Below are 26,630 nucleotides of genomic sequence, written 5' to 3'. Positions count from 1 at the left end.
AGGGGAAAAGGTGATTTGGAACATAAGCTGGTGTGTCACATAAACCTATTGGCAGTTAGTTAAGCCAGGATTCCTTGAAAAAGCCATAATTGATTGGCTTCACACATCATAATGGTGGAGTTACCCATTATATATATATCAAAGCCCAAACCAAACCATTATGATTCAGCAAGATGTATGAACTTGGACTGTGCATGCTTCAGAAAGCATTAGGAAGTGCTTTAGACTTAGCATAAGCAGAATGCTTCTCTGGTATTTATTAAAGGAGATTGACATTCCTTGTGAGTTTGAAAAAGGTGTCACTCCTTTAAGAATCACTTTAATGGATTTCTTAAGGCAGTGAGGTTTTTTCAAGCTTGCACAGAAGCCTGCAAAAAGATGGGCTCCTTTAATGAATAGCAAAGAGGTGCTGCACACTTACTCATTCACTTCTTCTGAATCCTTTTTGAAGTGTGCAGGGTTCTAGTTCATATGTACATAATGAATGGAGCTAGTCAGTTGTGGCTTTTTCAAGGAACCTTGGCTTAGTGAGATTTGCGAACCAGCTTCAAATATTTAGCCTTACATATCAGATAGGAGGTTATACTTAATAAAATATATAATTTTATTTTAGAGAGCTAATCTAATTTATCTGATAAATAGGCAATTTGAACGTAACAGTTTTTATTATATATTTTATTAGTCATATAAAGAAAATTATGTTATGAGCAACGAGTACATTTGCTTAGCGACCATTTGCAGTTATGACAGTGATGAAAAAATAACTTTATGACCAGTCCTTCCATTCACTACCTTCGCAGGTCTATAAAGCAAAGGAAAGCTGAAGTAAGATCATGAGCACAGTCACAGTTTCACTTAGCAACTGCCTCACGTAATGACTGAGTTGCCAGTCCCAATTGTGGCAGCTTTTCTTTTAAGTAGAAGTTACTACCTTGTTTCAGTAGAAACAGAACTTCAGGAGAACTGTAAAATTGCTAAACTATTTATCAGCAACTGCAAAATCTGTAAACTAGTTATTTATCAGCAACTTAGGCCCATTGAATTAGGGCTTAATCAAAGCAAGAGACTTGTCTCACTATATGTCATTACCTGCATGCTAACCCAAGTGAACATGGTGGAATGTACTTCAGAATTTGTAGGTGCAGGATTACATTGTAAAGGAATAAAATTAGAAAGACTAAGCCATGGTTGCAACATTGTACTTAACAGCTGTGGTTCAAAATATTTGCATGCTGTATAGACATGCCACTTACTTCTTGCATTTTGTAACCTATTTGCTTACAATTCCTTCCCATGCACTAACAGTTCACCCATCTGGTAAAGTTGTAGAGGGGATAAAGAAAGTAGCTGTGTGATCTACTTGTAAATCTCTGGAGGATTTGCTGTTGATTGGCCCAATTCCAAATTGTTTAACTGTAGCAACAGTAAAAATCTCCTCCCTTCCTTACCCACCAAGTGAAATCTTCATTCTGCTGAAATTACGAAAGCAAGGGATAATGATTTTTGTGCCAAGTGACTATAAATTTTGCTCCGTGTCTGGCTTGGAATTAAACAAGAATTGTTTAATTCCAAGTGTAAGTGATTATATGCAAATAACAGAGAAAGACGTGTGTTTGTTGCACTAGGCTCCATTTGATGTTTCTAATTAAAAAGCAGGATAAATCTCGGAACCCTGAAGTTTTCCTACCTGCCCAGGCACTAAATATTATGTCATAATAAATCTTCTAATGTGTCATAAGATTCTGTTATTTTAATGTATTTTGGACACAGGTCTCATTCAGAGAGCTGAAAATGATGATCAAAGTTTAAGAAACTTGTCACCACCCTAACAAGTTCATGATTTTTCCCCCTATATTTCAGTTCCTATGTAAGATTTGACATAATTCGAAGAATAATGACAAAGATATTTGGAAAGGAAGTAGTGATGGTGATGGGGGTTACAGATATAGATGATAAAATAATTAAAAGAGCAAATGAGGTAAGCATATAAATTAGTTTACATTATAGATGTTTTTAGATATTGCTTAGCATATAAAATCCATTCTGAAAAGTGTACACCTCTTGTATTGTGCGATTCATATTACATCTGGGTTAGGTAGTAAAATACAATTGATCTGTTTTGATTGATTTTTGCATAAGCTGAACATACTTAAAGCACTTGAGATTTATTTGTTTATTTATTGAATGTATCGGTAGGCCGCTGCAATCAAAAACTACTCTTGGTGTCTCACATAAAAGACACTACAATAAAACATACTCCACATAAAACCAAAAAATACAAGAACACTTTCTACAAAAGTAGAAAGAGAATAAAAGATGGCAATAACTACTCAAATCAGGGGAAAGCTCTCTGACAAAGCTCAAGCTTTAGAACAGCGTTTCTCGACCTTGGCAGCTTTCAAATGCGTGGACTTCAACTCCCTGTGCTGGCTGGGGAATTCTGGGAGTTGAAGTCCACCTATCTTAAAGCTGCCAAGGTTGAGAAACGCTGCCTTATTCAATCAGGGCTCACTGGATGATTGTGTCTGATTCTCAGAGACTGCCTGGACAAGTCCCTGCAGTTTTCTTGGCAAGGTTTTTCAGGAGTGGTTTGCCATTGCCAGGCATCAGGCTAGAAACCGGGGGACTGTGAATTCTAGTTCTGCCTTAGGCACAAACCAGCTGGATGACCCTGGAACAGTCACTCCTTCTCAGCCCTAGGAAGAAGGCAGTGGCAAACCACTTCTGAAAAACTTTGCCAAGAAAACTTCAGGGACTTGTCCAGGTGGTCTCTGAGAATTGGACACGATTGAACAGATTAAAAAAAAAGTGTATGAAATTAGTAATTATTAAATAATAAAAGTCCCATTGGAAGGGATCTTGGAGATCATCTAGACCAGTGTTTCTTAAACTTTTTTCTCTCAGGATCCCTTCCCACTTTTAAAAATTATGGAGGACCCCAAAAGAGCTTTTGTTTGGGTTATGTTTTTGATATTTGCCATATTAAAAATTAAAATTGACTTATTTGTTGCTGCTACCACTTCTCACAGGGTTGATGGGATTTTAATATATTATTTTTCAACGTAGGCTGGAAAATAATTTTGATTTTGCAGACTCCTGAGAGGACCCGCAAGTGTCCTAGGACCATACTTGGTGGACCCACAAGGGTCTTAGGACCAGACTTTAAGAAACTCCCCACCCCATGGAGGCATCCATTTCTACAGTTCCCCAACAGTCAGCCATCCAGCTTTGTTTAAATACGTCAAGTGCAAAATAGGACCCCCGTCCCCCCAAGACAGTCTGTTCTATTGCTGAACAGCTCTTACCTTTAGGAAATTATTCCTGATGTCCAATCAAAATTTGCTTCCTCATAAATATAATTGATATTTATCAATATAATTGATTCTTCTAGCATCACGAGGTACTTCCCAGTCCTGAGTAAAACTTATTTTTTGTCATAGTGGCTTAAGAAAGCTGCCATCTGTTTCTTTTTCATAATGTTTGAGGGTATTTTAACTGTATTTTTGAAATTTAAGTTGTATGAAGTGGGTAATGTTCCCTATCCTTGCCTTCCTCCCCTCAGTAGCACGTTAGTTCATCAGAGGAGCAGTTGGTGTGACTTCTTGGTTATATCTTGATTTTCTAGCCTCTGTTCTTTGTTAGCTCTTCGCTTGATACGTGACTTAATCACTTGCTGTTTTTTTACAGATGGATATCTCCCCAGAAACTCTTGCTCGTTTCTATGAGGAGGACTTTAAACAAGATATGTCTGCCATGAAGGTACAAACCACTTGAGATAGGTGGCCATATAAATTGAGATAGATAGATAGATAGATTTACAGAGAAAAGAGTTTCACTCTGTAAATCTTCCATCAGTTTTTGTCTTATCTTTGGGCGCAATGGAGAATGAATCTACGCCCTTTTCCCTGGGACAGCCCTTCACGCATTGCAAAGCTGGTATTAATGCAGAGAGAAGCACCACAGCAGATGAAATGCCCTGCTGTGCCGTGGCAGAGAAGATGGGGGGATAGGAGGAGGGGGCATCGTGGGCAGAACCCAACATCCCTGTGGGGCTGTATGCTGGCCATACTTTGCATTCTCTTTTTTATATATATAAATTTTATTAAAAGTTTTACAAAGAACATTAAAACTAACACAAACTAATAAAGAGTAAAAGAAGCAAAGAAAGCAAAAAGCAAAAGTGCAGAAAGAAAGAATAAAAAGGAATAGAAAGAAGAAGCTTCCGATTTCCTTTGCAGCAAATATAAGTACAAGTACAAAATTATATCTTACTCTATGATTGCAAAAAAAAAGCTCACTTTTTTCTATTTTTTATCTATCCATTTTTTTTCCTAATCAAAATCATAAGTCATCGGTGCATTTTTTCCATTTCATGCAAAAGTCTGTAAAGGGTTTCCATTCAGCCATAAATGTAGATACTGTTTTTTTCTCTGATCAAATAAGTTAATTTAGCCATCTCCACAAGTTCCATCATCCTCATCAACCTTTCCTTCATTGTGGGTAGTGTTGAACCTGCGTTCTCATGGAGTTAACTTTCTAGGCACATTTGCCTGTTCTACTCAGTTCCTACCAAATTGATGTTCTCCTTAAGAGACAATCCATTGCTCTTGTATGACTTTAATCAGCTGCTAATCATCTCCCTAATGTATAGTTACCTCTTTCTTTTTTAATATAGGTCCTTCCTCCAACAATCTATATGAGAGTAACTGAAAATGTTCCTCAGATAATTACTTTTATACAGCAACTTGTTACTAATGGACATGGTTATGCAACCTCACAAGGTAAGACTTCCCAAATTTATGGTAATCCTTGTGGTGTGTTTGCATATTCAATTATTCAAATGTTGCTTTGGAAATGGCTGGGGCATTCCTGGCCTACCTGCATAGATAAGATGAGCGTTAGTAATGGTCTGCATTTTTGCATTAATGCTGCCTTTCTTACTGATGAGTTTGTGACCCATCTCTTGTTGAAAGGCCATATCAAAGGTGGCAGTGTAGGTAACAGGCTACATTGCTAAGTTAGGGCCCATCCCCAAGAACTACTGCAGCCTCTCCTCTGGCTTCTCTACCACTTCGTACATTTGTCTATTTTTTTCCTCTTTCCTCCTTCCTCTTGGCCAGAGCTTACTATTTCACTGGCAAGGGAGCTTGGAAATAATGGGGTGTAGAGACATAGGAAAGCCATTTTTAAGAAACAAATTGACCTAACACAGAATTATCCTTGAACAAATAGTAATTGATCCCAATGTTTGCTTGTAGAGTATGTTCACATTCACTGATTATTGAGATTGAGAATTCTGCATTGTTGGTATGACCTCCCTCTCGATGTGCTTTGTCCATGAATGTATTTTTGTCTCTTGGGATCTTGTATGGAATTCCTCCTGCCTTGGTACAGGTCCATCCTGGTGGTGGAAGAAATATGGGCAGCACAAGGTACCTGTCGTCATCTCCAGGGAACTGCATACCCAGGAGCATTGTTTTGCATCTTGTGTATAATGCGGGCTGGCTTGAATGGCTGCATAAAAGTAGAGGTATTAATTGATGATTCCCTTGAGTAGGATACCACATATTTCCCATCTTTATAATAAGACTAAAATGTTTATTTCCAACAGGTAATGTTTATTTTGATGTCCGTTCTAGGGGAGACAGATACGGAAAGCTAACAAGTATTTATCCTGATGCCCAAGAGGAATATGGTATGTTATTGATGGTTACTGACCTTTGTACAAGTTTATTTATTTACTTACTACGCATATTTCTCTACTAAGATTCTATGCAGTTTGCAAACATAATAAAATAATCTTAAACATGAATCACATCAATATAAAGCAGTAACAACAATAAAGCAATAATATGGAGACTGGCTACCTTTTAAAAAAATGATTAAGTGTTCCCCATACTCTTTCCTAGGACTGCAGCCTTGACCAGTTGTAGAATTATTTCCAAAGCATAAGATTTTCCCATAAATTAACTTTATAGTTAACTTGGAAGATGCATGGTTCAGGGAAGCCTATGCTGTATGTTTCACATTGTTTGTGTAATGAAAATTTATTTATCTGTAAACTGCCTGGAGTCCATAAGGATTTTGGTAGTAAATAAATTGTATAAATAAAATAAATAAGTAGAACCAAATTCAAAACAAGATAAAAATTACAGTCCATCTTCATTATAAGAATATAACCTTCATTATATTAATTTATAAAAATCCTAAGAATCAGACAATCTGTTCCAAATCACCTCCCTTAAACCTGTTCAAGTAAAATGGTCTTGAGAGCTGTACAAGTCCTAAAGGTGCTAGGCAACCTTCTGGTGGCAAAGTGTTCTTCAACATTGAACCCATTGAACATTTCTCACAGAGAAAGATGGTTTGTGGCCAATGTCCTCTTGTTTTCTCTGAGGGACAGGACCCTAAGCATCTCTTCTTTGGAAGCATGCATGGGATAGGCAGATTCAGAGGTAGTCTTTACTGATGTATGATACTTTTCTTTTTTTTAAATAGTAGTTTTATTAATTAAAACTACAATGATAAAAAATAATAGAAACTAAAAAAGAAGGAAAAAAAAGTGCAGAAAAGAAAAAGAAAATAGAAAAAATAGAAAAGAAAAAGAAGAATATGGTAAAGAAAAAGAAGAGAAATATATAAAGAAATGAGTTCCCCCTTCATCACAAGTATAAACAATTTTAATAACTTATCACCTTTTCTTAAAATACAACAAATGATCTCTTCTTCCCATATCCCATCTCTTATCTATAAACAAATCCTTAAAACCTCATCATATCAGTCCTGATCAGCCAAAGTCCATTAAGGATTACCAGAGATAACAGCGTATCTATTTTAACCTTGATCAAATAAACCAACTTTATATTCCTTCCTTTTATTTTTAACAATCTTGATCTTTAGTCCCTTCAAATAATGTCCTAAACCTTGATTCCATTTTTTCTTTGTCCCTTCTCACAAAATTCTCCAAAACTTTAACAAACCTCTTCTGTAAATCCAATATAGGAAAATTATTCAGGTCACTGTCTTGGTTTGTTATTTGTATATCCCTTTTAATTATTAAGAGATCAGCTGGTTTCTTTTGTATGTCCAGATGTATGATACTTTCTTTAGTTAGCCACTGCTGAATCAATATTCTTTTGCATTTACTATAACTTGCCGTTTTCAGCATTAAAGAAGATTTGTCCCAGCAGTTTAAATGGGAAATTGGAAGAATCTCAAGAAAGATGAGGGCGTGTGAGGAGAGGGGAGTGTATGCTTTTAATCCTGACCTCTTATACTTGAGCTTCATTCCAATACACAGTGCTAGCTACTGCTGCTTAGCTCTAGGTAAATTGAGTAGAAGTTGGAAGTTTACCGCATGGGTTAGCAGTAAAGTGCCTGCACACAAACCAGATGATGTGCACTGATCTCCACTTTTTAAACTGTGTGTTTGGGATTCCTCTGGCCATTCAGCTGAGTGAGGCCCATAAGTTCTACACCAAAAGTCCTGTCCTGATGGCACCACACCGCTGGATCTCTTCAAATCATTGAATTCTGAGTCTCCTCTTTGATCATGTAATCATTACTTGTTACTGGCAGTGCTTGGTGATAAGCATCACACAAAGGATTTTGCTCTCTGGAAGGCAGCCAAACCTCAAGAGATATGCTGGGATTCCCCCTGGGGTAAAGGCAGACCTGGTTGGCACATTGAATGCTCTACAATATCAAGGTCAGCTCATTTCCATTTCCTAATCTTGCTTCTTTTCAAGAACATCCTAACCAGTGCTAGCAGAGTCCCTAAAGGGTCCAGTGTGGGGTGCCAATTATTTTGATTTGTATAACCATAAATTAATAGGAATTTGCAGTTTGGGACTATTCTAAGTGCACACTTGGAAACAGACCCGTCTGAATGGCATAATGGCTAACTAATGCCAACAGCTTTTTGTCTCTTTTGCAAGCTGAAATCTAAACTTACTGCAGTGCTCCATAGCACTGTCATACTGAATGTTGATTGATTGATTGTGACATATGCCTCTTGTTGTGTTGAAGCCAAGCTTGTTGATGGTCTTAGGACTGCAATAAAAGCATGGGAAGGTGTTGACAGACTTTTCTGTGGGTTATGAAAATGAATGTTGAGTAAAGAGTTTCAGTAAAGAGTTGGTTTCATGTATTGTACCCCCTATGTCTTGGTACTGAACCTATCAAATTTGTTCAAAGTGCTGGGGGAAGGCAGTTTAGAAATTTGCTGGATCCTCTCCCAGGTCCGTTTCCTTGGGCCTGGTACCAGGAAATGTCTCAAGAAAGCCATCTTAGAAAGGCATAAAAATGTTCATTTTGCAAATAGCTCTATGCCCCCTTTTGCCTAGAAAAATCCCTCACAATGTAAAACGAGACATGAGAAGAATAGCTTTTCCAATATCTGCTCAGTTTAGTTGATGTGAGATAGTAGATGAAGAGAAAGCAGTTCCAATTCTGTTTAATGTATAATTAATATACAATTGATTAATATTTAGTACAATTAAATCTATATTAAAGTATGTAAGGTTGAGGATGTTAATGCAAAAGTAATATTGATGTGGGCCAGATATTTTATTACTGTATCATACATTTTAGAACAATCTGGGCCCCTAGAGGTAATCTAGGATTGCCTTTCGACAATTTGGTCACTAAGAGCAAGGCTACATGTAACTATCCAGTGGCAGGCTTGGATCCAAACAAATGGCTTAAAGAAAGTCCCTTGAAATGTGTGGAAGAATGTCACTTATTTATTCTTCAAACTATAGCTATTCTCACTTCTTACATTCTTTTCAACTCCAAATAGTTGCTATAATACAGCCGGTAGTAGAGCTCAGGTTTCTCTTCATTTGGTAATAAAAAATAAAATCCCTGCACTTCTGACATCTTCTGTTTGAGCGTTTTTGGAATGGTGTCATCCTATCCTAAAATAATAGATCCCTATATCTACATATTTGTTTTGCAAAGTCTGAGTATTGTTATCATCATCATCATCATCATCATCATCATCATCATCATCATCTTGGTGTGTGAACAGATTTAGGTAAATTATCCCAATCATGGATAATTTTGGAAAATTTATCCTACATGTAACTGTGATATTTCAACAAGCAAAAATCATTTGGCATGTTGCAAACCATTTCTGTTCTTAGGTTTTCCAGAATTGAGCTATGTTTGATGAATGGACCATGGTTTTTAAAACATTTTTAGTAAATGCAGCTGAATCAGATTGTATGCTTGGCCAGATATACATTTATATAAATAAATCCTAGGTTGGCTCCCAGTTTTTTATTGATACAAAGTAGTAGTTTGGATATAAATCCTGCAATAATTTATTAAGGTTTCCTTAATTCTAGTCAGTGTCCATTTGTTTTAACCAATTATTATTATTTTAACAGTCTAGTGTTTGGTGGACATTTGGATATCCATACTGGTGGTATAGATCTTGCATTTCCTCATCATGAAAATGAAATTGCTCAATGTGAGGCTTATCATCAGTGTGAACAATGGGGAAATTATTTTCTACATTCTGGTAAGTTCTGGTTTAAGTAAACTTAATTTTTTTAATCTGTTTATTTAAAAAATCAGGATTCATGAAATTACATGGCTACAAAGGACAATCAACTTTGTGAAGAACAAATTAAGTAGTTCAAGATTCATAGTAACTATCTTAAAATGTTCTTATTTTGCTATCTTTCATGGCCTATAAAACATTTTTTTGTTGGAACTATTGAGGTTGCTTATACATTGTGCTGCTGTACCATACAGAGTATTAGCTCAGGCAGGGTTTATAGCATGAGTCACTTTAACAGCCTGGAGTATCTTCAGGCTAACATTTCCAAGGATAAGCAGTGCAGGGCTCATCTATCCAGTTGGGCTGGTTCACATGCAGAATCCAAGACAAAAATTTGCTTGGACCCTGATTTCCAAAACAAAAGGAACTTCATGAAATTTGACTTTGCCATCACTTTCTTTCTGAACATCCCTCAAAATTCTTGGCATTTGGGTATTCTAAATAACATCATATACGGGCGGAGAGCTACTCAAAACATAGCAGTAGCACTTTGCTTGAATGGAATTTTGTTACACAAGGCACTTCTACTCAATTTTTGGCCTTCTTACTACTACAGCCCCTTGTGCTGCTGGGGTGGGGGGACTCTAAAGTCCACTGCGCTGTAAAATTCTTTGGAATCAATGAGTTGATAGGAAAGTCACATTCTGATGATGGATATTGAGATTTAAGCCATTATATCCAACCATGGAAATGTTTATACAGAAATACTACAAGACATATTCTGAATTCTGAGCAGAGGGAAAGGGAGGGAGGGAGGGAGGAGGGACTTATTTCTGAAAAAACTGGTCATGTTCCTGTGAATATTTTCATTGTGTTTTTGAAATATAGTTTCTTGCTATTAAATGGTAAACTGTATTTTCAGGCTACCTGTGAGTCCCACATAGATCCTTTAACTATTCTTAGAAAATAAAAATGGTGCATGCATTTTGTGCTGGGGACAGGAAAAAAGACAAAGGTAAAATTAAATAATAGAAAACACCTTGGGAAAGTAGGGGTAAACAATATCATCCATTTGTCCTTGCGGTAATTCAATGTGTGTGATAGGCCATAGCCATTATGATAGCCATTTTATGAATAGAATGCTCTACCCTTACTAGGGTAGTCATTTTGTGAGAGCTTCCACAATATTTTCTGAAAAACAATGTATCTGTGACCCCAAAATCATTGCATACCCAGACTTATTGTGAAGTTTCAGCTTGCTTCTGACTCTGAAAACGAAACTTATTTGGAGTCAGAAGGGGAAAACGAAACTTACCAACAAGGACTTGAGGAATCTAATCCAGGAAGTGACTCAGCAGAGTGGGAGAAATCGCAGGAGAGGATTGGACAAACTCTGGAGAGGGATTTGAAGCCTCCAATCAGTGCTCGAGAGAGGAGAGCAGAGAAGCACACTAAAGAAAAAGAAGCCCAATTGGCCAGTAAGGGAAAACGGTGTGAAAAGGAGCAAACCAAAAGGCAGGCATGCTAAGAGCAAGCTGCCAGAGACAACTGCTCCTTTGAGTTCATAGTACCTGTGGGAGAATCCTTACCAGCGTCAGAAGCCTTGCCTGTAGCCAGCGTGGAACCAACGCCTTCTGTCTTCGTGGAACCTCCGTCAGCACGAATCGCTCCAGTAGAGCTTCTCTTTGCAGTCCCCACTGAGCACAGCCTCATGTCCAGCTCTAAGCCTCATCGCTTCGCTCCAGCGTGACCTGGGCATGCCTCCAGACCTCAGCCTTGCTTGAACGCTCCAGTCCAGTCCAGTCCAGTCTTGCTTCCAGAACCAAGCTCTGCCCAGATATTCCAGCCAAGCATTGTCTAGCCTTTGTGTGTCAGCCGGATCTAGCCTGTGTGCCAGGGCACCTACCTGAGTGTCCTGTCTCTCCTTTGCCATGCACCGCAGCTCCTTACAGTCTTGCAACTTTGAACCAAGGATTGTTCAAATTCTGTTTTCTGCCTTGTCTCCATCTGACTGCAGTGTTGCCAGGGTGTCCTTTGCCATCTGGGTGGACTTGATTGAATTACATGCTCTAATCTATTGCAAGAACTTTTATGATTGTAAATAGTTTGTTCAGTAAAGAATTTTATTAGTAGCTCTGCCTGGCTGTCTTAGAGTCTGAACAGGACAGATTTTCTCCAGCCAGTGGAAGCAGTCAGCATGGACAACGCCCAATTGGTACAGCAAGTTGCCCTGCTAACTGCCCAACTAAACCAACTCCAGAATCAGTAACCTGCCGCCGCTGCCGTCACACCTCACCATAAGTGTCCAGTAGCAACCTCAGAAAAATTTGATAGGACTTTGAAAAACTTCCCAACCTTCCTTGCACAGTGCCAACTATATTTGAGTCTTTGCTCTGAGGACTTCCCATCTAATCGTCACAAAGTCGGGTTCATCATCAGTCTCCTATCAGGATCAGCAGCATGATGGGCTTCCCTGCTCATCACACAACAAAGCCCCTTATTGGACAATTTCGACAGTTTCTGTCAACAGCTGAGAATGATGTTTGATGATCCCGTGAAAATAACAAACTGCCAGCAGGCAGTTGCATGAACTAAGGCAAGGAAAAAGAATACATAAGTGATTTCCGTATAATTGCTCAAGACCTTACTTGGAATGAAGATGCGCTATTGGACCAGTTCCAGCAAGGCCTGGCAGCGGAGATCCTAGATGAACTCACCCATACGGACTGTCCGTCTATCTTACAAGTCTTAATGCACTTCTGCCTGAAAATCAATGGGTGTTTGCAGCAGTGTAGAGCCTTCCGATGCGCCAGAGCTGGGCCAGCTCCAATACCTCGTCAAGGGCATTCAGTTAGGCTTGACAAACCTATGCGATTAGGAGGAGTAAGTCCAAGACTCACAGTCAATGAAGAGGACTGGCATAGGCAGGAAGGATTGTGTTTATATTGTGATGGTCCTGGGCATCTAGCCATGAACTATCCGGGCAAGCAAAAACCACAGTTGCAGTCGGGAAAATGGGTCCCACCCAACTTAGAGGGACAGTTAAGTTGGGCTAAATCACAGGAAAAATTCAACTGTCCTGCCCTTCTCCATCCAGGCATCTAGTCATGAAAGTTATTTTGCATCTACCTCTGCATCCAGTCATTCAAGCTCAAGTCATGATTGATTCGGGAGCCACCATGAATTTCATGGACCTTGAATTCACTAGACAGTGGGGAATTCCTCAGAAGTCCATCCACCCTTCATTGTTGGTGGAAACCATAGATGGTCATCTGCTAAGTTCCAGTCCAATCTCCAGTGCAACTACTAGCCTGACCGAGAAAATCAGGGAGCATTCGGTGGAGATTGAATTTCTTTTGGCAGCCACTTCCCAATTCCCCATTGTACTGGGGATGGAGTGGTTGAAGAATCATGAGCCCCACATTGAATGGGCCAAGACCGCAGTAACCTTTCCAAGTCAGCGATGTTCATCTCATTTTGTCACTACTTTAGCATCCAGTCAAGTCAGTCCAGGAAATTCCCTGATTCCTCCTCAGTTGCAAGACTTCATGGACGTCGTCGATGAGAGGGAAGCGGATCAATTGCCACCTCATCGACCCTACGATTGCACCATCAACTTAGTGGCTGGGGCCAAGCTTCCAACTGGGAGAATTTACTCCCTTTCTGAACCAGAGAGGGCAGCCCTACCCAATTTTTGGACACAAATTTGAAAAAAGGATTCATTCGACCGAGATCTCCCTTAGCTGCCCCAGTGCTCTTTGTGAAGAAAAAATCTGGCGAGCTGCACCTCTGTTGTGATTATCGTCTAAACGAAATACTATCAAGAATCGCTATCCCTTGCCCTTAATATCCGAGCTCTTAGAATCAAGGATGCTCGAGTCTTTACCAAGCTGGACTTGCCTGGGGCATATAATCTGATTTGAATAAAGAAAGGAGACGAATGGAAAACCGCATTTTGCACTTAGTACAGGCATTATGAATATACAGTCATGCCATTCGGGCTATCTAATGCTTCTGGAGCGTTCATGCACTTCATGATCGGTGTGTTTAAGGACCTGCTAGATCAAAATTTGATCATTTATCTAGATGACATTCTGATATTTTCTTCCTCGTTATCTGAACACTATCAACATGTATGTACGGTGTTGCAATGTCTACGAGAGAATAGTTTGTACGTGAAATTAGAAAAATGTCAGTTCGCTCAGAGCACCATAGATTTCATGGGGCACAGGATATCTCATGCCGGACTGGCAGTGGAGCCAGGCAAAGTTGAAGCCCTTCAATCATGGCAATCTCCTTGAAGGGCTAAAGACATACAGAGACTGTTAGGCTTTGCCAGTTATTACAGAGCCTTTATTCCAGTTTGCCAAGCTTACCACTCTGCTCTCAGATCTAATGAGAAAGATCCAGATTCCATTGGGGTGAAGTCGAAGAACAAGCATTTCAGCAACTCAAGGCTGCATTCATGACTGAACCCATCCTTCGACATCCAGATCCTGGTCAACCTTTCTTTGTGGAAACTGATGCTTCAGAGGTGGCAATTGGAGACATTCTGTTACAGAAAGATCCAAAAACTGGAACCTTGTGCCCATGTGCATACTACTCTAGAAAATTGTCACAGGCAGAGAGTGCTTACACTATTTGGGAGAAAAAGTTGCTGGCAATCAAAGTAGCCTTCGAAGTCTGGTGACATCACTTGGAAGATGCTCAGCATGTTGTAGAAGTGAGAACGGACCATCATAACCTGGAGCATCTAAAAACAGCACACAGTCTGAATCAAAAACAGATTCGCTGGTTGATATTCTTTTCACAATTCAATTTTCAAATTACTTACATTCCTCATGGACACAATGAAAGAGCAGACAATATGAAAGAGGATCTCCTCCATTACCTCCTTGTCCAGTGATTCCAGTAGAGAAATTTGCAGCAAGCAAGTTCAGCAGATATCTCATGCAGCAACTCCAGGAACAGCAGCAAAAGGACCCATTTGTTCAGAAACAGGAAAGTGAGCTCAAACAACTTCCAGCTGAGCAAGCCACATCATGAAGTTGGGCTCATGGACTATTAAGTTTTCAGGGTTGCTACTATGTACCCCTGGGAAACATTGAGAAAAGATACTTCGTTGGTGTCATGACAACGTGGCTGCAGGCCATTTTGGGTTTTTCAAGTCTCTTAACTTATTGTCTGTAGAGTTTTGGGGGCCTTGCATGCTGAATTATGTCAAACAATATGTGCTTGCATGTCCTGAATGTCGTCGGGTGAAGCATCATACGGGCAAGCCTGAAGGCCTTCTCATGCTACTTCCTATGCCAGAGAAACCATGGGAGTCTTTTTCCATGGATTTTATCACTGATCTTCTGGAATCCAACAGAGCCATGGCTATTCTAGTGGTGGTAAATTCTATGACCAAGATGGCACATTTTCTCACCCAGGACTTCCTACCGCCCAAGAGACCGTACAATTGTATATTCAAAATATTTTCCACTTGCATGGCCTGGCCAAGCAAGTGATCTGAGATTGCTGTGTGCAATTCAACCGCTAAGTTCTGAAAGGCGCTTCTTCAAAATCTAGAAGTCAAAGGAAACCTTTTATCATCTCATCATCCTCAATCAGATGGTGAAACTGAACTTATTAATGCTATTTTAGAGCAATACTTAAGGTGCCACGTGAATTATCAACAGGACAATTGGTTTGAGTTCTTGGCGTTGGCTGAATTCACTTACAATAATTCCTTACATTCATCCACTAAAACAATGCCTTTTATGGCTACATATGGCTTTCATCCACTCCTGTTTCCCTTGGAACCACTGCATTCTTCCTGCCTCCAGTCAATTCCTGGAAGAACTCCAAACCTGTCATTGGGTGCTTTGAGATCAACTGGATCGTTCCAAAGACAACTATAAATGCTTCACTGACCGTCATCAGAAGGAGGGTCATCGATTGTCAGTGGGGGACTATGTTTGGTTTTCTACCAAACACCTGCCTTTGGCACATCCTTCCAAGAAATTGGATCACAGATTTGTTGGGCCGTTTCCTATTGAGGTGATCATCAATCCAGTGGTATTCCGCCTCACCTTGCCAAGGCACATGAAGATCCATCCAGTATTCCATCAATCCTTGCTAGTTCACTCTGCACCTCCGAGTCTGCTGAGATCATCTAGACTCGCCCCACCTCCTATTAGTATAAACAGAGAGCCGGAATACGAAGTTTCCAGAATACTTGATTCTCGCCTAAGCAATGGAAAACTCCAGTACCTCACTGAATGGAAGGGGTATGGACCTGAAGAGAACTCTTGGGAGGTGGCCTCAGATGTTCATGCTCCACGCAAAGTCCATCAGTTCCATTTACGTTACCCGCTTAAACCAGGGCCAAAAGCCCTGGGGAAGGGGGGTCCTGAGGAGGGAAATAGTGTGAGGTTTCAGCCTGCTTCTGACTTCGAAAATGAAACATTCAGAGTCAGAAGGGGAAAACGGACATTATCAGCAAGGACTTGAGGAATCTAATCCAGGAACTGACTCAGCAGAGCGGGAGAAATCACAGGAGAGGATTGGAGAGAAGCACGCGAAAGAAAAAGAAGCACGATTGGCCAGTAGGAGAAAATAGCACGAAAAGGAGCAAATAAAAAGGCAGGTGTGCCAAGAGCAAGCTGCCGGAGACATCTGTTCCTTTGAGTCTGAACAAGACACTTATAGAGGAAGATAGGTTATCATTAAAAAAAAGATACCTGCATCTGAGAATAGATATACTTGGGGTAATGCTTGTTTTTAATACTTGTTCTTTAATTTGAGATTTTGGATGCAACACTTTTGCAACAGTCCAAACTTCTAGGGCAATAGATGTCCTTGATCACTTAATGGCATCATCACACATACATGGATGTGATGGCATACTTTCTAATTTAACATGCTCTCTTGAATGACAAATTCTCCAAGTCTCTTAAAGGGTTCTGAGTTTTCCAGAGTGTACTTATTACACATTGTGTATGATTTACTGTTCTTGTAGTGTTTTTAGGAAACAGCAGACTTTTTAATATTACAATTGCTGAAAGATTCAGAATTCTGCAAAAGAGACACATCTTGACATTGGTATTAATTTATATAGTACTTTTCTAGTGTTTAATTGCTTGAATCTAACTAATCTGTAAATTTTTATATGACACCAGGATGGAAGCCGGTAGATTCATTAATCAGATGTTTTTTAAAGTTTCTATAGCTTGGTATGAATTAATTATAGCCAGTTATTAGTTTGAGAAAATAAATTGTCAGTGTTTTGTAGCAGAATATAGCATTTTAGCAAACTCTATTATTAATATCTTCTAGCTTTTCTTGCATTTATGAAATGTGCTGATGGATGAAACACCCTATTTTATCAAAGGCAGATATCAAGACAGCTGTATGTTCTTGAGCTGTAGCCTATAAAGAAACTTGAGCCTGTTTCTATCTCAGGAAGTGCTTTATTTTTTCCAAAATTGGGCTGATATAAAATGTTTCACGGAATTTTCTCTTAATGAGTTATGTTAGCATAAAGTATATCCTGTGATTAACCAACTTATAGAAAATAAGGCAGAGGTTTTATTATATCTCTTTATGACAATACTTAATTACTTACTTTTGAACTAGTAATAAGACACATCCCTAAATCAGTTACCAAAAAATCTATTTTTCTCTGTGTGGGGTTTGGAACTGTTATTATTTATTGGTAAATAAAAACAACTGGTACATATTTACATATGAGTGTTGAAATAGGCTCATTTTCTGTCTTCCTGTCTCTTACTGGAAAAAGGAATTTCCTTTTGTCTTTCCTAACTTCAGAGCAGTTTTTGTTTTTAAAACAAAGCAACAACTTGCTTTTTCATTCCAGGACATCTGCATGTTAAAGGGAGTAAAAAAATGTCAAAATCGCTCAAAAACTACATTACAGTTAAGGTACTGTAAACTTATGTTATCTGGCTATTTTTTAATAGAGTTCTTCTGGGCAAATCTGTACTTGCAGCCTGCAAGGATTTGAACTGTGCAAAAGGTGGATGGGAACTGGACTGTGGAGGTTAACGCGAAGAGAGTTTGAACACAGCACAGAGTTTTAGGTTGGATCCAACTCTGCCATCTGTTGGGGAATGGGGCATTGGGATACTTCCTGAGCAAATTTGGTGGGCATGCAGACAAATGTATGTAGAGGGAAAGAGAGTAATGGGAGCTTCCAGTTTCTGTTGCTGTGAAGTTGGGTGGAGCCCTTAAAATGAACAGTACAGTCCTATACATTTTTATGCAGAATTTAGTTTCTTGAGATCACTGGGGCAGAGGATCAAATTGAGATGTTACAGCAAACAGAGCAGTTCTCTCTTTTTTTTAACTGTATGTCCCTTTTCTTCAACTTCAAAACACGAGAGCATGCCACAGTATACACAGCTCTTTTCTCAGGAGCTTTCTGCCTACTATGCCTCTTCCTTTCAGCAATCCACTTATTGCTCCAATTATGAAAGAATAAGCACAGTTCCCTGTTTGACCTTCAGAATGATCCTGCGAGACATAGTATATAAAGTTGCACTCGTGAGCTGACTTGCCACTAAACTGTACTGGCCTTTTTCACTTAGGATATTGAATCTTTTTCACTTACAGACTATTATAGAGTGAAACTAGTTACCATGGACCAGTGTGATATATATTTTCAGCTTGCTTTATCCTGAATTTGCTGAGTTTGTGTAGAATTTTAGTTTTAATGTATTTTACATTTCTAAAATGTTAATGTTTCTGAAAAGAAAAGTGGGACGTCCTTATGGGAATGGAAAAGGGCATTGCCAATCCCCCAGGAAAAGGTCATGATGTGCTGTTGCTGCTTTGCATTCCCACATCTCTGCATCCGTAAGAACCAGAGCTGTGCTTTGTTTGTCTTCAGTGAAAGCCCAAAATTCTTTGTCAGATTCTGCCAGGTTTCATGATTTGGGATGTAAGAAAGATTACAGGCCTTAACAAATGGGAGAGCAGCTTTGAAAAGAGGGGAAAGAGTTGCATGGGTCAAAGGTCTTCCAGTTGAATCCCAGAAACTCTTTCTGAGGTTAGAAACTATGTGTGTGCATACACTGTTTACACTGTGGGAAGACCCACTCTCTCTCTTGCTGTGTGCCTAACCCCCTGTATTTGCCTATTTTTCTGCCTCTGACATCTATTTTCTATCCTGCCTTTATTATTTTTATAAATAGCTCAAGGTGGTGAATATACCAAATACTCCTTCTCCTATTTTCCCCACAACAACAACCCTGTGAGGTGAGTTGGGCTGAGAGAAAGTGACTGGCCCCAGGTCACCCAGCCGGCTTTCATGCCTAAGGCGGGACTAGAACTCACAGTCTCCTGGTTTCTAGCCAGTTGCCTTAACCACCACACCAAGCTGGCTCTTAGGTATATACACAGAGAGAGAGAGAGAGCAAGTACATTTTTAAAGCTCTTCTTTTCCTTTTTACTGGCCTTATTTCCACCAAGTAGTTAGGGCTGCAATGATTTTTTTTTAAATGTCAGGTTTGCCAACTGGCCTGAACAGATTTGTTCTAGTTCAAACCTTGGATAATCATTAGACCTAAAAGCAAATATTGGCATGCCTGCATGAACTTGAAGGTGGTACATGTGGTACATTTTAATGTAGAGACTTGGATTTGATGGAAAGCATTTGAATTCTGAAATGGGGCCATTATCCATGTTTTGCCAAATTCTTCATGATCTAATCCTATTAGAATCAAGAATGAGAGTCTTTGCTTTTTTTGTTTCCTTAGGATTTTCTAAAAGAATTTTCATCTGATCAGTTTAGGATGTTTTGCTTGCGGACTAAATATAGCTCAGGTAAGAAAGCGTCTTGGACTAAAGATGGCCTTACAAGATGTATATTGTTGATGTAGTTGCAATTAGATGCTTACTTTGTGCATTATACTTCTGAAATGACTGCTTTTGTTTTAAAATGATTTGGGAGGAGAGTTTTAATTTTGAGGTGACCTTTGTTGTCACTCTTAAATATCAGATAAACTTTAAGATGCAGCATTTTTCCAGCTGGCAACTGAAAGAGAGTCTCTATGCTTTATTTTCACAGCACAACTGTTAAGATAGTTTAGGTTGTGAGTGCTCCAGGAGTATTTAGTGACTTATTTGATGAACTTATAGTTTAAATCAGTATTCTGCTTGTATTCCAAAATAGAGTCCATTTAACTTAATTGGTAGATTTCAATAATGTTTAGCTGTTTCTTTGAAACACCTTTTCAATACCTTGAAAACAATCTTCATATCTCACAGGATTGCTGTGGGGCAAAATTGCAACAAGGAATTCTGTGTATGCCATCTAGAGGATCAAAGAAAAGCAAAGGATTGTTACCTTGTTGTGGTGCTGGAGCTTGAGCACCTCAATGATGCCATGAGCTAAGCCGTGAAGGGCCGCCCAAGACAGGAAGGTCATGACAGAGAGGTCAGACTAAATGCGATCCCTGGGGAAGGTAATGGCAACCCACTTCTTGCCGTGAAAACTAAATGGATCAGTACAACCAGAGATATGTTGGTATACCATCGGAAGATGAGACCCCCAGGTCGGAAGATGATCAAAATGCTACTGGGGAGGAACAGAGGATGAGTTCAACTAGCCCCAGACGTGATGACGCAGCTAGCTCAAAGCCGAAAGGACGGCTAGCGGCCGACGGTGCTGGTGGTGAACGGCGAATCCGATGTTCTAAGGATCAACACACCATTGGAACCTGGAATGTAAGATCTATGAGCCAGGGCAAATTGGATGTGGTTATTGGTGAGATGTCAAGATTAAAGATAGACATTTTGGGCGTCAGTGAAGTGAAATGGACTGGAATGGGCCACTTCACATCAAATGACCACCAGATCTACTACTGTGGACAAGAGGACCACAGAAGAAATGGAGTAGCCTTCATAATTAATAGTAAAGTGGCGAAAGCAGTGCTTGGATACAATCCAAAAAATGACAAAATGATCTCAATTCGAATTCAGGGCAAGCCATCTAACATCACAGTGATCCAAATATACGCCCCAACCACAGATGCTGAAGAAGCTGAAGTAGAGCAGTTCTATGAGGATCTGCAGCACCTACTGGACAACATGCCTAAAAGAGATGTTATTTTCATCACGGGAGACTGGAATGCTAAGTGGGCAGTCAAATGACACCTGGAATTACAGGTAAGCATGGCCTGGGAGAACAAAACGAAGCAGGACATAGGCTGATAGAATTTTTCCAAGACAAATCACTCTGCATAACAAACACTCTCTTCCAACAACCTAAGAGACGGCTTTATACATGGACTTCCCCAGATGGACAACACCGAAATCAGATTGACTACATCCTTTGCAGCCAAAGGTGGCGGACATCTATACAGTTGGTAAAAACAAGACCTGGAGCTGACTGTAGTTCCGATCACGAACTTCTTCTTGCACAATTTAGGATCAGACTAAAGAGATTAGGGAAGACCCACAGATCAGCTAGATATGAGCTCACTAATATTCCTAAGGAATATGCAGTGGAAGCGAAGAATCGATTTAAGGGACTGGACTTAGTAGATAGGGTCCCGGAAGAACTATGGACAGAAGTTTGCAACATTGTTCAGGAGGTGGCAACAACATACATCCCAAAGAAAGAGAAAACCAAGAAGGCAAAATGGCTGTCTGCTGAGACACTAGAAGTAGCCTAAGAAAGAAGGAAAGCAAAAGGCAACAGTGATAGGGGGAGATATGCCCAATTAAATGCAAAATTCCAGAGGTTAGCCAGAAGAGATAAGGAATTATTTTTAAACAAGCAGTGCGCGGAAGTGGAAGAAGACAAGAGAATAGGAAGGACAAGAGACCTCTTCCAGAAAATTAGAAACATCGGAGGTAAATTCCAGGCCAAAATGGGTATGATCAAAAACAAAGATGGCAAGAACCTAACAGAAGAAGAAGAGATGAAGAAAAGGTGGCAAGAATATACAGAAGACCTGTATAGGAAGGATAACAATATCGGGGATAGCTTTGACGGTGTGGTCAGTGAGCTAGAGCCAGACATCCTGAAGAGTGAGGTTGAATGGGCCTTAAGAAGCATTGCTAATAAGGCAGCAGGAGACGACGGCATCCCAGCTGAACTGTTCAAAATCTTGCGAGATGATGCTGTCAAGGTAATGCATGCTATATGCCAGCAAATTTGGAAAACACAAGAATGGCCATCAGACTGGAAAAAATCAACTTATATCCCCATACCAAAAAAGGGAAACACTAAAGAATGTTCAAACTATTGAACAGTGGCACTCATTTCACATGCCAGTAAGGTAACGCTCAAGATCCTGCAAGGTAGACTTCAGCAATTCATGGAGCGAGAATTGCCAGATGTACAAGCTGGGTTTAGAAAAGGCAGAGGAACTACGGACCAAATTGCCAATATCCTCTGGATAATAGAAAAAGCCAGGGAGTTTCAGAAAAATATCTATCTCTGTTTTATTGACTATTCTAAAGCCTTTGACTGTGTGGACCATAACAAATTGTGGCAAGTTCTTAGTGATATGGGGATACCAAGTCATCTTGTATGCCTCCTGAGGAATCTGTATAACAACCAAGTAGCAACAGTAAGAACAGACCAGGGAACAATGGATTGGTTTAAGATTGGGAAAGGAGTACGGCAGGGCTGTATACTCTCACCCTACTTATTCAACTTGTATGCAGAACACATCATGCGACATGCTGGGCTTGAGGAATCCAAGGCTGGAGTTAAAATCGCTGGAGGAAATATTAACAATCTCAGATATGCAGATGATACCACTTTGATGGCTGAAAGCGAAGAGGAACTGAGGAGCCTTATGATGAAGGTGAAAGAAGAAAGTGCAAAAGCTGGCTTGCAGCTAAACCTGAAAAAAACCAAGATTATGGCAACCAGCTTGATTGATAACTGGCAAATAGAGAAAATGTAGAAGCAGTGAAAGACTTTGTATGTCTAGGTGTGAAGATTACTGCAGATGCTGACTGCAGTCAGTAAATCAGAAGACGCTTAATCCTTGGGAGAAGAGCAATGACCAATCTCGATAAAATAGTTAAGAGCAGAGACATCACACTGACAACAAAGGTCCGCATAGTTAAAGCAATGGTGTTCCCTGTAGTAACATATGGCTGCGAGAGCTGGACCATAAGGAAGGCTGAGAGAAGGAAGATCGATGCTTTTGAACTGTGGTGTTGGAGGACAATTCTGAGAGTGCCTTGGACTGCAAGAAGATCAAACCAGTCCATACTCCAGGAAAATAAAGCCAGACTGCTCACTTGAGGGAATGATATTAAAGGCAAAACTGAAATACTTTGGCCACATAATGAGAAGACAGGACACCCTGGAGAAGATGCTGATGCTAGGGAGAGTGGAAGGCAAAAGGAAGAGGGGCCGACCAAGGACAAGGTGGATGGATGGTATTCTAGAGGTGATGGACTCGTCCCTAGGGTCGCTGGGGGTGTTCACGACCAAGAGGAAACTCTGGTGTGGGCTGGTCCATGAAGTCACGAAGAGTTGGAAGCGACTAAATGAATAACATCTAGAGGAAAAGCAGGACATAAATCTAATAAATAAATAAAAGGATAGAGTCACTTGCTGAGATGGGTGGCTATAGAAATCAAATAAATAAGTAAAAATTTTTCTCTTTTTTATCAGCAAGACTACAGTATCACTTTGATTGGCTGTTTACTAGAATCAGAAATGGAACATCAGTGATATTGCTGCTTTTATTTGCAGTAGATGCACATGGAAATACACATCAAAGTATTTGATTGTGTATGAAATACATATCAAACATATCCCCTCATTTGTGTGTTTTGATCTAAAACAAAAACATAACAAGCAAATCATGCCAAGTCTGAGTTGAATGAGAAGAAAGTGAAGTTTTCCAAGAATTTATTTGTAGGGACTTTGTAAAATCAATCAAAACACGTTTTACTTGTGATGGCCCTGAAGCATTATTTCTTCTCCTTTGGTCCGGAGTCAGCACAAAAACCCATTTGTGTCTGAAAAAGATGCTTCCCGCCCCATGCTTCTATATGTGCTCTATCTCTGCCATCTGATGGCTATGTCTGCTTAGCCTGTCTGCCTAATCACCATGCATGCATCACTCAGCCATTCTCTCTTGCTTGCTCAGTCTCTGCTTTTTGCTGATTGTGCACTTAGCCCCTCCACTGTGTCTCCCATCCACTCACGACTGGTCTCTCCCGCTGTGACAGACAACCATTCTGGGTATGACAGTAGTGCTGCCTAATGCTTCTGGTCATTCAGCCTTGTGCCACATACTTTGGTTCCACCAAAGCTGCTCTCATGTCATCCTTTTATTATGTCATAACTGGTAAGCTAGTCGGTACCTGTAGAGAGCAAGCAAGATGAGCTTGATGGAAATATGCAGGACCTGTTACCTAGGCAAAAGGGGCAAAATCATGTTCAAGTCCAGAATGGCAAGATAACATTTGAAATAGCTCAGAGAGATGCCTCTCTAGTTCACTGGATTAGGAGGAGGAGGTGGAGGTACAGCACAGTCAGACTTGCAGAATTCTGTTGTTATAGCCAATCGCAGTAAAGTATAGTTTTAACCTACCTGTGGAGTTAATGTCCTGGTCTGGTGTACCTGGGGAGCTGGCAGTACCTTATTTCTTAACCACAGGGTCATTAGGAAGGTGGTGATTGTCTCTGACCTGATCCATGGCATTAGAAACAGTACATTTTGCTCGATAGGGCAAATCAATTTTCAGTGATTAATTGCTGCTTTGTGACCCCCCCCCTCCTCCCCAGCTTCAGCAAATCAGATTTTGGAAGAGAGCATTTCAGACCACTAAACAAGAGTAGAAGAAAATGTGGGGTTCTCCCTACTTTTCAAAGGCATTCTTGCCTACACAAGGCAAAGAAAAGTGAATAGTTTAAAAACTGTTTTAGAACTAGATGATTATTAGTTCCAGATTCCCCCAGTGACTTCTTCCTAAAAGCCAGTATTTTCAGATCCACCTGGTATGGAACACCATTCTCTTTAAATGGGTCTGGTAGATAGCTGCAAGGAAGGCAGTAGAAAGACTGGAGAAATTCCTTCAAAAGCCATTAATTTGTTGATTAATCTAGTGGGCCTATTCATTAATGGACAGTAATAAAGATACCTGCATATGCATACTCGCTCTGTCACATAACACATGTATAAATTTATATTTGTATTTATAATATACACGTGTATAAATCTAGATGCTTATAATAAATATATTAAAATATATTTGGCCATATCTATATTTAGTCAAAGCTACTAAATGCTGTGAAACATCTGCATCAGTGCTTCTCAACTTTAGCAACTTTAAGATGTGTGGCCTTCAACTCTCAGAATTCCCCATCCAGCATGCTGGGGAAGTCCACACGCCTTAAAGTTGCTAAAGTTGAGAAGCACTGATCTACATCTTTGAAACATGACTCGGTAGAATTACTTTCTTTTGAACCTACCTTGGAATGTGAGAAGAACCAGAAGTCCTATTTCATGGTACAGTTTGCTTCCAATTACCTATGGAGATTGGGTGACCCAGGAATTGAACCAAAATAGATGAAGAAGCAAGGGAGGGACATTTGAGTGCTTTTTAAAAAATCTTTATTGTCTTTTGAGGTGCCAAGAGCCATCAGTCTTCTAATAAATGCCCAGGACAATAATTTACAACATGTGCACTGTTAATTCTTTTATTACTGTTTTGTCCTCTTATTATATATCTTGAACAGTTCCTAAAGCTAGAAGTCTGATTATTCAGAGCATGACTTGATTTGATATCTTACTTACATATTGTATCTCTTTCAGGCAATTATGTCAGTTTACTGTCCGAGATACTGTTAAAAAGATAGTTATCTTTTCAGGTTTAGTTCAAGTGTTCCGTAAAACAAATCCTACCAAAACTGGAATTAAGGGGAAGATATATGTAACAACAAAAGGTCTGATCTCTTTGACAGAATGGGATAATGTTCTCATTTCCTTTGGTGACTTCCTGCATATGCAAGAAATCCTACAGTGAGAAATTTTGGAGGAAGAAGGGGCAGGGAAGGCACAGTATTGGTTTTGTTCCATTTTAAAATATGGTGCTCTGTTTTCTAATATTGCCTGTTTATATTATCCCATATAATTAAATTTATTTTCCTAGGAGTGGAATATAGTGATGATACCATGAATGATGCAAAGAACATGCTTCACATAATACATTCTTTTATAAGTAGCGCTACTGCCTACATGAAAGGGCAACTTGACTGTGGTGCCATTAGGGAGGATGTGCTTTGGGACAAGTAAGTGCTATATTCTCCTTTATAATTTGTATTTGTGACTGGCCTGGTGCCTTGCGGACAATAACATGGTAGAAGTTTGAGGAGAAACTGCATCAGACAGCAGGCATAATTTTAAGAGATTCCCTTTGTAATTAACCTCTGCCTGTAAAACTAACATATCAGGGTGAGAATTTCTTAATATGAGGTGGTTTTCTGCTGTTAGGGTTGCCATTAGACAGCAAATGGGAAATCAGTGGAGTCCATTTTTAGCTCATTTTCCTGCATGAATGGCGGGCAGCATCTCTTCTGAAGGCTGATCTTTTTGCATTTTTTGTGCAATGCCATGGGTGCCTAAATATTAAAAATAAAACGTCAATTTTTAGTAAATCTCACATGAGAATGTGAACAACTTGTGCAATTCAGCTACCTTGCAAGATTTCAGCCACTTCAACTTTTTTTTTTAATGGAGAACCATCTAGTGGTGTTTGGGCATCTTGGTCCCTACAAGTGCCATGTTGTTAGCTTCCTGTTTGTGTATGTTGACAATTCCAAAGACATCTTGTATACACTTAAAATATGAGTAGTGAAACAGCTTTTGTTTTGTGTCAGAATAAACCAAGTAAGCAAACTCTTCCTTTATTTTTTTTTTTAACAAGGACACTAACATGAGTGGAGAACCTTTTGTGTGTGGTTGAACTGCAAATTTCAGCACTCTTAGCCAGCATGGATTTCATGTTCTCTGTCTGTCTGTCTGTCTGTCTGTCTCACACACATACACATACGCCTTTTTCATCATGTATGTATAGCTAGATGCAGCAGTACTGAATAGTTTTAATCCTCATAGAAGTTTTGTGTGTGTCTTTTACT

The 26,630-nt window shown here is 39.6% G+C and overlaps 1 protein-coding gene across 4 annotated transcripts in view; it reads left to right on the top strand.

Annotated features, from left to right (window-relative positions):
* CARS2 (cysteinyl-tRNA synthetase 2, mitochondrial) overlaps positions 1-26,630 on the top strand; it is a 34,204-nt gene that overhangs the window by 2,348 nt on the left and 5,226 nt on the right. For all 4 annotated transcript variants that reach the window (XM_063304842.1, XM_063304844.1, XM_063304845.1 and 1 more), the window contains exons 3-11: positions 1,861-1,978; positions 3,688-3,759; positions 4,676-4,781; positions 5,612-5,695; positions 7,579-7,708; positions 9,393-9,526; positions 17,370-17,434; positions 19,270-19,336; positions 25,646-25,784. In XM_063304842.1, coding sequence (XP_063160912.1) covers positions 1,861-1,978; positions 3,688-3,759; positions 4,676-4,781; positions 5,612-5,695; positions 7,579-7,708; positions 9,393-9,526; positions 17,370-17,434; positions 19,270-19,336; positions 25,646-25,784 — 915 coding nt within the window. The remainder of the gene's footprint in view (positions 1-1,860; positions 1,979-3,687; positions 3,760-4,675; positions 4,782-5,611; positions 5,696-7,578; positions 7,709-9,392; positions 9,527-17,369; positions 17,435-19,269; positions 19,337-25,645; positions 25,785-26,630) is intronic.

The sequence above is a fragment of the Candoia aspera genome, chromosome 5 (genome assembly GCF_035149785.1).
Source record: "Candoia aspera isolate rCanAsp1 chromosome 5, rCanAsp1.hap2, whole genome shotgun sequence".
Classification (NCBI taxonomy): domain Eukaryota; kingdom Metazoa; phylum Chordata; class Lepidosauria; order Squamata; family Boidae; genus Candoia; species Candoia aspera.
Note: the sequence above shows the minus strand (reverse complement) of the source record. Positions and strands in the feature narration are given on the sequence as shown.